Here is a 14,103-nt window from a genome sequence, read left to right on the forward strand (position 1 = left end):
GCGCGCCACTGCTCGCCCTCCCTCCCAGGCGCTCAAACCCAGGAGGGAGGGGGAGATCCTGAGCGGCCACAGCGCACGAAACAGCTGATTCGTGCGCCGCGGCCACTCGGGATCTCCCCCTCCCTCCCGGGTTTGAGAGCCTGGGAGGGAGGGGGAGACCCCGAGTGGCCGCAGCGCACGCGCTGCTTCTCCCTCTCCCTCCCTCCCTCCTAGGCTTGAGAGCCTGGGGGGAGGAGGCAGGGCTGGGGATTTGGGGAAGGGGCGGAGTTGAGGCGGGGCCAGGGGTGGGGTAAGAAAAAAACGGGTGGGGGGGGGCAGCCAAAATTGTTTTCGCTTGGGGCGGCAAAATCCTAGAGCCGGCCCTGGCTAAGGCTCAGAGAGGTGCGGCTCCAGGAGGTGGCGGGCCTGACCCCGAGAGAGAGTGGACCCCCGAGAAGAGCTGTTTCACTGAAAGGGGTTCCCCCCATGGACTGCACGGGGCCAAGAGTGGGCACCGTGACAGTTCCCCAAAGGAGAAGGGTGCAGAACCAGAGAGGACTTCACACCTTAAAGCCAGCAGGGAGAACCCAACACTCTGGGCTTATTCATTATTAGAGACAATGGGAAGACTCTGGAGGGCTACAACCCTGCCATGACGGGATCGGATGCAGGAAGAGGCGAGACAAAGCCAGGCCCGTTGTCTACAGTTGAGGAGGCTGCCAGCAAGGTGGGTGCTCCGGCAGAGATCTCTCGCCCAGAGGGCAGGGGAGATGTGAACATAAATGACAAGAAGCCTTGTGCACCGTGGGTGAGGCTTGTCTGGAGACAGAGGGGATGGAAGGGGACAAAGCAGGTAGTGGGGCAGAGATGATTTAGTTGGGGATTGGTCCTGCTTTGAGCAGGGGGTTGGACTAGATACCTCCTGAGGTCCCTTCCAACCCTGATATTCTATGATTCTATGAACCTCACGGGTGGAGGGGCCAGAAGCCACTTGCAGCCGCTCTCCATGTCCTGGAGGATGGTGTGTAAGATGAGGTGCAAAGGGACCCTTTGGGCCAACCCTTTGCCTAACCCATCGGAGCAACTGCCTGCCACACCTACAACGAGCTGATGTGCCAGAGCCAGAGCTTCTTCTGGGGGAGCGGCACCAGGCGGGACAGCAATGGAGGGGTCACAGGCTGTGTATCCCCCTGGAGAAGAGGGGAGCAGGGCATTCAGCACCCATTGCTTCCTATCAAGGCCCGATCTAGGATCCCAGATCTAGGGGCTGGTGTACACTGGGGGGGGGGGGGTCTACGTGAATAGTGTAGCTGAAGTCGAAGTATCTTAATGGAGCAAGTAATTAAGGAAATCATCTGCAAACACTTGGAAGGTGGTAAGGTGATAGGGAACAGCCAGCATGGATTTGTGAAGAACAAATCATGTCAAACCAATCTGATAGCTTTCTTTGATAGGATAACGAGCCTTGTGGATAAGGGTGAAGCGGTGGATGTGGTATACCTAGACTTTAGTAAGGCATTTGATACGGTCTCGCATGATATTCTTATCGATAAACTAGGCAAATACAAATTAGATGGGGCTACTATAAGGTGGGTGCATAACTGGCTGGATAACCGTACTCAGAGAGTTGTTATTAATGGTTCCCAATCCTGCTGGAAAGGCATAACGAGTGGGGTACCGCAGGGGTCTGTTTTGGGACCGGCTCTGTTCAATATCTTCATCAACGACTTAGATATTGGCATAGAAAGTACGCTTATTAAGTTTGCGGATGATACCAAACTGGGAGGGATTGCAACTACTTTGGAGGACAGGGTCATAATTCAAAATGATCTGGACAAATTGGAGAAATGGTCTGAGTTAAACAGGATGAAGTTTAACAAAGACAAATGCAAAGTGCTCCACTTAGGAAGGAAAAATCAATTTCACACATACAGAATGGGAAAAGACTGTCTAGGAAGGAGTACGGCAGAAAGGGATCTAGGGGTTATAGTGGACCACAAGCTACATATGAGTCAACAGTGTGATGCTGTTGCAAAAAAAGCAAACATGATTCTGGGATGCATTAACAGGTGTGTTGTGAGCAAGACACGAGAAGTCATTCTTCCGCTCTACTCTGCTCTGGTTAGGCCTCAGCTGGAGTATTGTGTCCAGTTCTGGGCGCCGCATTTTAAAAAAGATGTGGAGAAATTGGAAAGGGTCCAAAGAAGAGCAACAAGAATGATTAAAGGTCTTGAGAACATGACCTATGAAGGAAGGCTGAAAGAACTGGGTTTGTTTAGTTTGGAAAAGAGAAGACTGAGAGGGGACATGATAGCAGTTTTCAGGTATCTAAAAGGGTGTCATAAGGAGGAGGGAGAGAACTTGTTCACCTTAGCCTCTAAGGATAGAACCAGAAACAATGGGTTTAAACTGCAGCAAGGGAGGTCTAGGTTGGACATTAGGAAAAAGTTCCTAACTGTCAGGGTGGTTAAACACTGGAACAAATTGCCTAGGGAGGTTGTGGAATCTCCGTCTCTAGAGATATTTAAGAGTAGGTTAGATAAATGTCTATCAGGGATGGTCTAGACAGTATTTGGTCCTGCCATGCGGGCAGGGGACTGGACTCGATGACCTCTCGAGGTCCCTTCCAGTCCTATAATCTATGAATCTATGAATCTAGATCGATTTACCTTGGGTCCTCATGGCGCGGGATCGACGGCCGCAGCTCCCCCGTCGACTCCGCTACCGCCGCTCGCGCCGGTGGAGTTCCAGAGTTGACGGGGAGAGCGTTCAGGGATCGATATATCACGTCTTAACAAGACGCGATATATCGATCCCCGATAAATCGATCGCTACCCGCCGATGTGGCGGGTAGTCTGGACGTAACCTAGGATCCAAACTTGCTTCAGGGCTGAAGCTGTCCATTCAGCACCACTGGTCATGGGTGGCTCCGGGTCATCTTTTGGTGATCAGTCCAATACATCGTCCAGTGGCCAGCAAAGGCAGCCCAGGAGGTTCTCCACGGGGGCTCTCTGCTGTGGCAAGCTCAGGGCCTGTTTGTATCTCTTTCAATTGCTCTCCTGGGTGGGCATCGCTCTTGCTTCTAGTTCATTTGTCATCCTTGGCCCGTGACTCTATGGCCAATATCCGCCATCTGCCTGGCCCATGTTCTTGTGAAGACCAGAGATCTATTATTCTGCCACGCCGAGCTAAGCAGCACCAGTCCCGCTCCAGGCCAAGGCCAGAAACCCCACCTCTCCCTTCTTGGTGTGGCAGCTCCATTTCTGCTGACGCTACCGCTCCTTTCCAAACTCCCGGGCCCCTCTCCACTGCGCAACACCGATTGTTTCCCCCAGTGGAGAAACTCATGTGACTCGCTCACTTGTCCTCCGTGCTGCTGTACGAAAAGCCCTGACATGCTCCGCTCCGTTCTAGCCACCTGCTGCTGACTCCACAAGGGGCTGGAATGTGACTTTGACACAACGTCTAGCAGACAGAGGGGAAGTGGATCCAGAGAGGGCGCAGCCAGGGCAGGAGAGTTTGGAAGCTGCTCCTGTGTCAGCCATTGAACCATCGGGGCGTTTCTCTTTTCAAACGCGCGCTGTCAGAGCTGGCGGGGCAGTTCCCGGGGTCAGGAGAGTGACAGCAACTTTCCGCATCAAGAAAATCTGTTTACGGGCAAGTGACAGCAATCTAGGTGCATCTTCATTCAGGGGGTCTCGGGTGTAACCGGATCAATTTTAAATCGATTTCATTACAGCTCCCTAATATACACCCCTGGGTGTCACCCTAAATTACCCCCTCCCACGGGCCTCTGCTTTTCAGATAGTCACCGGCTGTTCCCACGTGCCCCTCTGAGCCCTGCCATAGCCACCCGAGGCAGCGTCTCTCTCCTTGCAAGCTTCCAGCCCCACGTACATTGGGAATGCCTATGGACTGAAGTCTGCATAGAGATTCAGGTGCCTCTCCTTAAAGCAGATGAAAGGCAATGCCGACATCAGTCTGCTCTGAGGGGACGGGCTTATAACCGGTGCCAGACACAGTGGGACACGTGGGTCAGTCACTGCTCTCTCCACTGGATTTGTTGGTTGGATCCCGGCCGGAGTTTTGCACAGACATTAATACAAGCTCGGGTGGGTCAGTTTCTGTCACTGCCATGCAGATCAGTCTCCTGCATGCAGGGCTGGCACCAGCGGACACAAAGCAAAGAGCCCAACCTCCGGTTTGGGTGGACAGATAAAACCAGACAAGGCTCTGGCCCATGCACTGGGGTCACACAACCTCATGCATCATTCACCAAGTTCAAGGTGAGGCCAGGGGGAGGAGCGGGCGGGAGGCCGTGGCAAGCAGAGAGCCAGCATTCACAAGGAAGACCCTTTGGGATGGAGGTGGCGGGGGGGGGGGAGGGGGGGAGCCTGTCTGAATGCCCACAGACCCTCCATATGGATAAGCTCTCCCTTATCTCCAACTATCTCCTTTCACTAGACTAGCCAGTCAGCCCAGCCGCTTCCAGACAGCCCCCGGCATGCTCAGGCGTCTTTCCCCAACACTTCCTTTAACACAGGCTCTGTTTTTCCTTCCCCAGCACTGCTGAGCCCCAAGGCACCTGTGATTGACAGATGCCTCCTGCCAGGCTTCCCATTCCAGTGATCCTTGTGCTCCCAGACCATGGAAGAGCGCAATGGGAAAGGCAGAAAAAGCCACCTCTCCATTACCCACCAAAGCTGGGGACTGGCCCCCAGCTGTTTGTTGAGCTTCCCCCCAGTCATCTGCCAGTGCATTGCAGAGATCAGTGCAACAGCAGCGCCCGGGGCAGTAACCGAGTCCCTTTCGCCTTCATCCGGAGACAGACTGGGCACCCTCATACAGGTGCGCACCCAACAGGCGGCCCGTATCAGATACTGCTGCCAAAGCCGCCTCTTCCCCCAGCTGCCAGACACATTCCTGCTCTGTGCTGGAGCTGTCAATATCCACCCCCCTGTGCTCAGCCGGCCAGTGACTTCACCGCATCAGGAAGAGGAGGCGGGCGCTGGAGAGGGAAAGGTCTCTGCAATGACATGCCAGATCAGCAGGGGGTATAGAGATACCAGAAGAGCAGAGTTAACCGGGCTCTGGGGGCAATACAGGAACGCCTGCCTGCGTGGCTAGGGGACTACAGACGACGGCTGTGCCAATCGGCGGCTGCTCTGTGCACAAAGCTCCAGGAATCTTGCCAATGCAGCGCCCAGTGCGCATGCAAACAGGCGCGACGGCCACACCTAGGTTGGACGTTCACACTGTGCTCCGCACACAGGCGAGCTTCAGGCAGAAAGGCAAACGGGCCCATGTTAGAGCCCATCTCCAGGCCCCACACGCACCAAGAAAGGGCCCCAAGCTCCTTGCAAACCCCATTTGGAAATGGATAGAGGGGAAATTTTCAAATGCCTCCAAATGACTTCGGAGCCAAAACCCCATTGACTGGCAGTGACACGGACTCCCAGGCGCCTGCGGGGCTTTTGAAAATGATAGATAGGCTCATAAATCACTTGGGTGCTTTGGTCAATTTCATCTGAGCCCATTTTCAGGAGTGCTGAGTCCCACAGAAAGTCAGTGGGCTTCAGGCTTCCGCGGCCCAGAACCTCAACGCCTAACATCCACTGCAATCAGTGGGAGACAGGCACCTATATACCTTGGAGGATCTGGGCCCTAAGTGACTTAGGAGCCTTTGTAGAGGTTACTCAGAGGCTCTGCTTATCCATGACTGGGGGGGCGGGGTGGTGCATCAGACTTGCATATCCACACTGGAGACATTCCCTGTGCCTCTGGGAACTTACCCCGCTGACTGCCAGGCAGGGAGTGCCCCCAGACCCTGGCACGAGGGAGATCTCCTCGGAAAGGAACTTTCTTCAGCTCCAGTCTTTACATTTTAATACAGCGCCAAAAAGCAAACGGGTGCTCTCTGCTCTCCCCCCTCGCTCCCTGAAACACCCCCCTCCAGTGACTCTCGCCCCGTGCGAGAGCCACCGTGGGTCTCCGCCCTGCTGACGTCTTCCAAATATCGGGGGTGCTTCTGGCGGGCGCCTCGGGCTGATCCGCTGCACAGGGTGAATGTCAGTCCTTAAGCACACCCAGCATCTATCTGCTGTCCGCTCTCTGGACGAACCATGCAATCGCACACCAACGTGTGATGGGCAACTCTGGTGCTGTGCCTGGGGGTGGTGCTCACATCTTATACAGTGGGCGATCTGCCTGCCTGCTCCCTGGGCTTTGGGTCATTTCATTGTTTCCCATTTCGGCCCGACTGTGGAAATCCCTCGCTGGGGGAGGAATCCCAATGCGGCAGCCGCGGCAAACCGACCGATGAAGCTTGAAGACGGGAACTCCAATCCCAAGTTGGGAACAGAATCTTTGGGCACGCTGGGAAAGCCGGCTGGGCCTTCGCTGCCCTGAGAAGCCACCAGTGCAGGATACCAGGCCAACAGCCTGGCCGATGCAAGAGGGTCTGCAGCTAGGCACGACCCCCTGCCTGACACTGGTTGCAGCTGGCATGCATGGCCCTCGCCTCCTCCTGCTCTAGGGACCGATCGCAAGCGCCAAAAGGGACCGGGGATGTCCCCACTGCGGTCAGGAGGTGGACAGCAGCACGGGTAGGCATCCCCAAGCTGGCTTTAATGGAGCTAAAAACAGCTGGTGTAGCCACCCCAGTACAATCATGCCCAGCCCAGGGCTCTGTGTATGGCAGGAAAACAGCCGAGGGCTTGGCTTGTTTCAAAGAGGAACCGCACAGCACATCCAATGTGGATTATGCTCCCAAACCAATCAGCCAGGACTACAAAGAGTGGCATTTAAAATACAGGGTCTGCAGCCCATCTCCACCTTCCATCCCCTGCCAAGCCCTGAGTTCAGGTTTTTACGCCCCCAGAGGAGTTCACCACCAGCTGCTCCCTGCCCTGTGTGAGAAAGGGACGGGTTTCAACTCCTGCCAAAGAGAACACAGAGTCCCGCGCTGAGCGCGGCGTGACAGAGAAATGGAGCCACATTGCTGGCTTTAATGAATGAATAAATCAATAGGAGCTGGCTCTTGGACTACAGCCAGGAACCCACATGGCAGAGGGCGGGGAGTGTTTGGGTGCCCATTTTACTAATAGGGAAACTGAGGCACGGAGAGAGGGTTGCCTAATGTCACGAGGAGAAGTGACGGGTAAAATTTTCAAAAGGGCCTGTTTGTGAAAGGGACTTAGGCACCTCTTTGCATTTCTAGGGGCCTAAATACCTTTGCAAATCTTGCCCTGAGTCAGGGCCGCCCAGAGGGAGGGGCAAGTGGGGCAATTTGCCCCAGGCCCCGGGCCCCACAGGGGCCCCCACGAGAATATAGTATTCTATAATATTGCAATTTTTTTATGGAAGGGGCCCCCAAAATTGCTTTGCCCCAGGCCCCCTGAATCCTCTGGGCAGCCCTGCCCTGAGTCACTTAAGCCCCATTGGATTGCAATGAAAGGTAGCCTCCTCTCAGTGCCTAAGTCACGCCTGAGAATTGGACACTGGATCCTAAATCACTTAGGCCCCAGGTGAAGATTTTACTCAGATGCTGCTAAGTGAACTAGGCACTTTTGAAGTGGAGTCCCTGATGTGCAGTGCCCAACTCTGACCACCAGGTGTCCTGCCCTGCACATAAACATTTCAGGGCTTTCATCAAGGTAGCGGGTTCAAACCTGGCATTTCCCCCCTGAGCCCTGGGGGCGATGAACAAGCTGTGTGCCCTGACAACCTGCACGTACAAGGAGGCGGGCACCAAACTGGAGGCTGGCTTTTAAAGTGTGGCCAGGTCGCCGGGCTTCTCCCCCATCGATCCTGGTTGCCATCTGAGATTATGACCCAGGTTCTGAGTTCCCAGGGACGAGAGGCCCAATTGCAGTAACATGGAAATTAAATAAGAACGTGAGAACGGCCAGACTGAGTCAGACCAAAGGTCCATCTAGCCCAGTGTCCTGTCTGCCGACAGTGGCCAGTGGCAGGTGCCCCAGAGGGAATGAACAGAACAGGGAAATGTACAGAGTGATCTAACCCCTGTCGTCCAGGCCCACCTTCTGGCAGTCAGAGGTTTAGGGACACCCAGAGCATGGGGTTGTGTCCCTGACCATCGTGGCTAATAGCCATTGATGGACCTGTCCTCCAAGAACGTATCTAATTCTTTTCTGACCCCAGTTACACTTTTGGCCTTCGCAACATCCCCTGGCGATGAGTTCCCCAGTTTGAATGTGCGCTGTGTGATGAAGTACTTCCTTCGCTTTGTTTTAAACCGACTGCCTATTAATGTCATCGGGTGACCTCTGGTTCTGGTGATATGGGAAGGAGTAAATAACACGTCCTTATTCACGGTCTCCAACATTCAGGATTGTATTGACCTCTATCACAGACCCCCGCAGGTATCTCTTTTCTAAGCTGAACAGTCCCAGTTTTTTTACTCTTTCCGCCATTCCAGACTCCTACGCATTTTCCAATTCTACTTTTTAACCCTTGTTTTCCCCCAGGGCCTTTTAAAATCTCTGCTGGAGTAAACTGGAACTTCCTCCAGTGCCCGGCGCCCTTCCCCAGAGCAGACCCAGCTGCGTTTGCTCCCAGTTCTGGGCGCTGGTTGGGGATGAGATGTTAATGATGGATGAAGTTGCATGCGCTCAGATTTCTGGGGTGGGGGGGAGGAAAGAGAGGGGAAACAGGGAGGGTCCCTTCAGGACACGTCTACCTTGTTCCACCAACCCCATGGTGGCACCGGAGGCGGCTGCAGACATTGTGGCGGGAGCGGTGGTCTGTCTGCCGACTGTCAGCACCAGGGTAGGAAACGGAGGGACAAGGAGAGCGGTCGGGGTGGGAGTGGGAGAGAGACAGAGAAAGACAGAGAGAGGGAGCGAGACAGACGGAGGGCAGGAGAGAGAGGGAAAGAAACGAGACAAAGGAAGCAGAAAAAAAGATTCGAGTTAAAGTTTAGATGGAGAGGCGAGATTGCTGGTAGCTGAGCCCCCGTTCCACATGCCCCAGGGGCGACCGGCCTAGAGCCACAGCTGGAGGCACGTCCACACCGCAATGCCAGGGGTGGGGGCTGCATGGAGACACTCGAGCTAACTTTCAACCTCCCCCCTCGCCAGATTTCTGAGCCCGAACGACTACACTGCAATGTTATTGCCCCGCAAGTCCAGCAGCTGACACGGGCCAGCTGCGGGCCTTTAACTGCAGCAGAGACATACCCTCTGTGCCCAGCGGGGAAGCTACTCCTGGAGGTGGCATAGAGGGCCCTCCACACAGCAGCAGCCCTCCACCCCGCCAGGCCCCGCTAGCTTCGCTGAGACATCAGGGGATGTCCCAGTCAAGGAGCCGCGACCCCGTGCCGTGTGGAACGGACGGGAGAAGGGATTCTCGCCCAAGACGCCAACTCTGAGATCCTGAGGGATGCACGGGGCAGAGCACCAGAGCCCCATGCCCATTGGTTGTCCCCAAAGCCCAGTGGGGGCTTTGAATCCCTGTGACACAGTCAATGGCTGCTTATCGCTTAGTCTTTCTTGCACCACTTGCTAAGTGACCATGACCCTGGAAAGCTGAATTCCAGGCCTGGGTGCTGCAAAGCGAAGTCATGGCCCCTCGGGAGAGATAGCAAAATGTCTTGCTTGAAGGATCTACCCAGCTGCCTCCCGCCTTGTTCCCTTGAGATGATTCTCCTCACTCCTCTAGACAGGGGCAATAGCAGGGGCCCGAGGCGATCAGTTTCATCTGATACTGGGTGCCAACCGAGGAGGGGAAGACCAGGAAAGAAGGGTATGCTTTAGAGCGGCATTCCCAGGGACATCCATTTGGCAGGGGCATGCCCCTTCCCCGCCAGCGCCCTCCCCTGGAGTGCTCTGCCAGCAGGATAGTTGGGAGGTGAGAATCAGCCGCGCCGTGAAATTGACAAAAATGGGATTGCAATGGCTGAAAGAGACACAGATCCATCCGCCTCTTCCCTGAAACATACCCGGGCACGTCTGCATTTCTACAGGCACCTGGAGGCATCGCAATCAGACCCCTCCAGCCTTGCTGTGCAAATGTTAACAGTGGGATCTAGAGAGACTCCTTTAGAGCAAACACAACAGGTTTCTGCACTAGGCATCTGTGTACTGAGGCTGGCCAGGCACAGGTGAGATGAGCTCTGTCATTCTCAGCTCTATACCCAATTCCCCACATTACCAAACCAGCAGGGCCGGCTCCAGGCACCAGCAAACTTGGCAAGCTGGTGCCTGGGGCGGCCACTCCGGACAGGGGCGGCAGGTCCAGCTATTCGGCGGCAATTCGGCGGACAGTCCCTCACTCCGGCTAGGAGCGAAGGACCTCCCGCCGAATTGCCACCACAGATCGCGATCGCAGCTTTTTTTTTTTTTTTTTTTTTGTGGCTGCTTGGGGCGGCCAAATCCCTGGAGCCGGCCCTGCAAACCAGCACGGCTCAGGATAAGAGGTTGCCCTCTAAGGCCGAGGAACGGCATTTGCCTGGGCTGCGTCTGGCTCTAAGCAGCGCTGAGAACTCCTCAGGACAGGTCGACACTACAGATTTCACAGCTCTGTCGGCCAGGGTGTGAAGAGCAGAGATTCCCTGACCAACGGAGCTTGGCTGGCAAAGCCCCTGGTGCAGATGCAGCGGCATCGGCAAAGTTGAGCTTTTACCAGCATCGCTTGTTTCACTGGGGCATGCAGCAACCCCATGCAGTATCTTTGGGGACCACACTATAGCGAGTTTATGTAGCACTGTGGGAGAGGGATTGTAGGCTACTCCAGGGAGGGAGGTTACCATGGCTCCTCCAGGAACCAAAAACAGGGTGTGATTAAGGACAACCAGGTTGTAAACACCTCCAGAGAGGTGCCACCCCTGGGGAGGCTGGCACAGGCTGGGTTTTCTAGAGACCAACAAAGAAAGGGCTTTGGGAATAAAAAGGCTGCCTTTAAACTAACGCAGGGCCTTCTTTCTGATGCAGCAAACGGATTGGACCTTCTGTCCAAGGGGGGCCCCAATCCTTGCAGGAGAGTGGGAAAGATGTGCCCCACCCCCGCCCGATTGGGGACATGTCATGTGTGGTTAAATCTGCATATTGTTCTCATAGGTTCTCTCGGTGACGCTTTTGCCTTAAGAACAAAGGGGTTTGCTTAGAAAGCGCGGGGCGGTCACTTGTAACGGCTGGCCATACCCTATTCATAGCCCTCGGAGAGAACAGGGCCGGCTGGGAGGCAGTCTGCCCTGGTCAGATATCACAGTGGAAGGCAGGGGTCCGGAAAAGCCTTAAAACCCCCGCTCACCAGGGTCCCGGCTCAGAGACAGGTGATGTCCGAGACCCTGCCAGGGCCCTCGTGGCGGGAGGGACACGGGGAGACTGTGACAGAGCGGTTCGCTGAACCGGTACGAGCACAGCTCTGCCGCTCTAGCTGCATCCACAGGAGGAGCGCTTTTCTGGTGTGGAATTGCACCTCCCGCGAACGTGGCCTCGGTCCTGAGGGGGGCTAAGGTTGCTCTCACGTCTCAGGGGCAAACACTGGGACGCGCATCGCTTTGCAATGCGAAGCCGAGCCGAGCGCTTACCTGAAAAGTTCCTTGTGGCCAGCATGGTGGTGAGAATCGCCCCCTGGAAGAGAAGAGCCGGGGTTGGTACAGCACAGTGCAGGAAACCGTGGCGTGACAGGCAGCTGGTCTGAGAGGGGCCAGGCCGCCGACCACCTGGGCGCTGCCCCCTAGACTCACGAGGAGGGTGTGGCCAAGTGGGGAAGGTGTACCTAGCGCACGGGGATGCTGGCTTTGTTGGCCAGCTCCACCATAGCCTACCGCGGGCAAGTCCCTTGAGCTCCTTGAGCCCCGGCTTCCCACCCATGACGCGGGGCTGACGCCCCGGCCCCCCCTCGCATCGGGGCAGGGAGGGCAGAGCCCGGGAGGGTGGGAACCCATGCCGGTCCCAAAGTGGTGAGCCGAGGCTGGGGGTGACTCCCTGCCAATGCACTGCCCCGAAGGGAGCTACGGATGCCGACTAGAATCTGCTGCACGTCTGTCCGTGGGACTCCACTGGCCACAGCATGCCCCCACCCCTGAGAGCACGGCGCCTTGCTCCCCTCGGATCCTCCCCTGACTCTTCCCTCTCTCCTCTGTGGGCCGACGCTCCAGAACCCCTGAGGTTCTGATGAGTGGCACAGGCCTGTAAGGGACAGTGTGGGGTCTGGAGACCCTGGTGAAATCCGGGCCCCATGGGGATTTTCTCACTTAGCAGCTGGAGCTGGGGGGGCAGTGGGACACAGGAGGGGCAGAGGCACAGTTCTCACAGGTTCTGCCACACGACGGTCATCAGGCCCTTTCCCAGCCCCTTCCTCCCACTTGGCTACTTCACAGAATGGCCCATGGTCCTGGGACTCTCCTGCGTATCCTTCCGCTCGCAAAGACAGGCCACAAGTCCCCCTGAGCGTTATACCCCCTAGAGAAACAGCCCTCGCCAGCTACCACCCTGTCCCCTCTAGCCGCCCGCAAGGGGGCACCAAACCTGGCACCTTTGCACCTTAAAGCATGAGCCAGTCCAGCCTGAGCAAACAGACCCACCTCTCTTAAGCAGGGCCGGAGCAGGCTCATCCACCTGCACGGGTGTGGGCTACACAAACAGTGGGAGCCGAACCCCCCCGCCAGACGCTGGACTCTCCAGGGGCAATGGACTTACCCTGCCATTGCAGAGATGCCCAGTGGCTGACACATTGCGGTTCCTGTGCGCATGCCGCCCCCCCGGGGAAGGGCTAGGAGCTGGGGGATCAATTCTCCAGCTCCAGTCTCAGCTGCTAGCACCTGGAGAGGACTTGCAGGGCTCTGAGCTCTGTGGTGTGGCCAGGAGAACCCACTGGCCCAGAAATTCTCCTGGCGGGGGAGACGCCGGGGCACGCTATGCCCTGGATGTGCCATGCTAACAAACCAAGCAGCCTCTGCTCCTTTCTGGGGCTGTTGGCTGAGCAACAGAGATCATGGGGCCCCTGGGGCAGGGGGGACCTCAGCCCCACACTGACCCCACCGTGTCTGTTTGCCGTGGCTCTCGGGAGAGTCCGGCCCCAGGGCTCTGCAGGGGCATTTACCTTGAGCTTCCTCCTGGCGTTGAACTTTTTCAGACATTCTACGGTCTCCTGCCTGTGCATCATGGAGGCCACCGTGGAACGTTGCTGGAGGAGAGAAGGTGGGGGAGAGAAATCAGTTGCTTCTGCCTCGGCACCAGAAAACGACTGTGGTCAGGGGAGGGAACGGGACGGGGGCGGGGGGGGAGGGGAGGCTAGAGAAACGGCTCAGCCAGCAGAGTCCTTCCCCACCCAGATAAGCCCCTAGTGCCCCCAGAGGCGTGGTCCTGGCTTGGGACCACAGGTGACATAACACTGCAGATATGGCAGGCCACCAGCACTGGGCACCCCTGGATCCTGTCCCACCAGATCAACGACAAAGCTCCAAGGGTCTGTCTACACGGCACACTAAGCCCGAGTGGGACTCAGGTTTGAGCTGAACCCCACCTTTTGCCTACCCACAAATCAGCCTGACTTGGGCCAGCGAGCACTCAGGGCCGGGATCCTAGGACCAAGTCCTACTCCCTGTCGTTTGGCAGTGTGGACGCAGCTCAAGCCACGGCCCCGATTAGAAGGGCGGCGTAGAGCAGCGCGGCTGCCTTAGCACGACTGAGACCCGAGCCCAGCAACTGGGAGCCCAGCTTTACGTTGCAGGGCGGCCGCTCCTGCACAGACTGCAAACACAAGCCCGGGTCTCACAGACTCAGGTTTACAATGCAGCACAGACAGACAGACCCTCGGGGGACGTCTACGTGACAATAAAACCCCACGGCACCGAGTCTCAGAGCCCAGGTCAGCCACCTCAGGCTCACAGGGCACGGGCTGCCGGGCTATAAAATCGCAGTGTGGACATTCTGGGCCCCTCCCTGTGACGTTGCACTCCATATGTTTTATGAAAATATGTTTATAAATGTGAATATGATGTAACTGGAATAAGCTTCATGCAAAAGGTCTCTTGTAAGGTATCATTACAAAGCTTAGGATCTCTTGAGTGTACTCATCCTATTTGTTTGCATGTATTATTCCTATGTCTGGAGTTAGGAGAATAAGATATAAACTTGTATTACAGGTGTAAACATT

At 56.2% G+C, this 14,103-nt stretch overlaps 1 protein-coding gene across 16 annotated transcripts in view; it reads right to left on the reverse strand.

Annotated features, from left to right (window-relative positions):
- The window catches only part of CAMK2B (calcium/calmodulin dependent protein kinase II beta), a 145,205-nt gene that overhangs the window by 33,083 nt on the left and 98,019 nt on the right, over nt 1-14,103 (reverse strand). For 10 of the 16 annotated variants that reach the window (XM_054017955.1, XM_054017951.1, XM_054017945.1 and 7 more), the window contains 3 exons: nt 13,048-13,131; nt 11,531-11,573; nt 8,681-8,755 (listed from right to left, as the gene is read on the reverse strand). In XM_054017955.1, the coding sequence (XP_053873930.1) occupies nt 8,681-8,755; nt 11,531-11,573; nt 13,048-13,131 (202 nt within the window). The remainder of the gene's footprint in view (nt 1-8,680; nt 8,756-11,530; nt 11,574-13,047; nt 13,132-14,103) is intronic. The other 6 variants (XM_054017957.1, XM_054017949.1, XM_054017956.1 and 3 more) reach the window with 1 other exon arrangement.

This window comes from Malaclemys terrapin, chromosome 2 (genome assembly GCF_027887155.1).
Source record: "Malaclemys terrapin pileata isolate rMalTer1 chromosome 2, rMalTer1.hap1, whole genome shotgun sequence".
NCBI lineage: Eukaryota > Metazoa > Chordata > Testudines > Emydidae > Malaclemys > Malaclemys terrapin.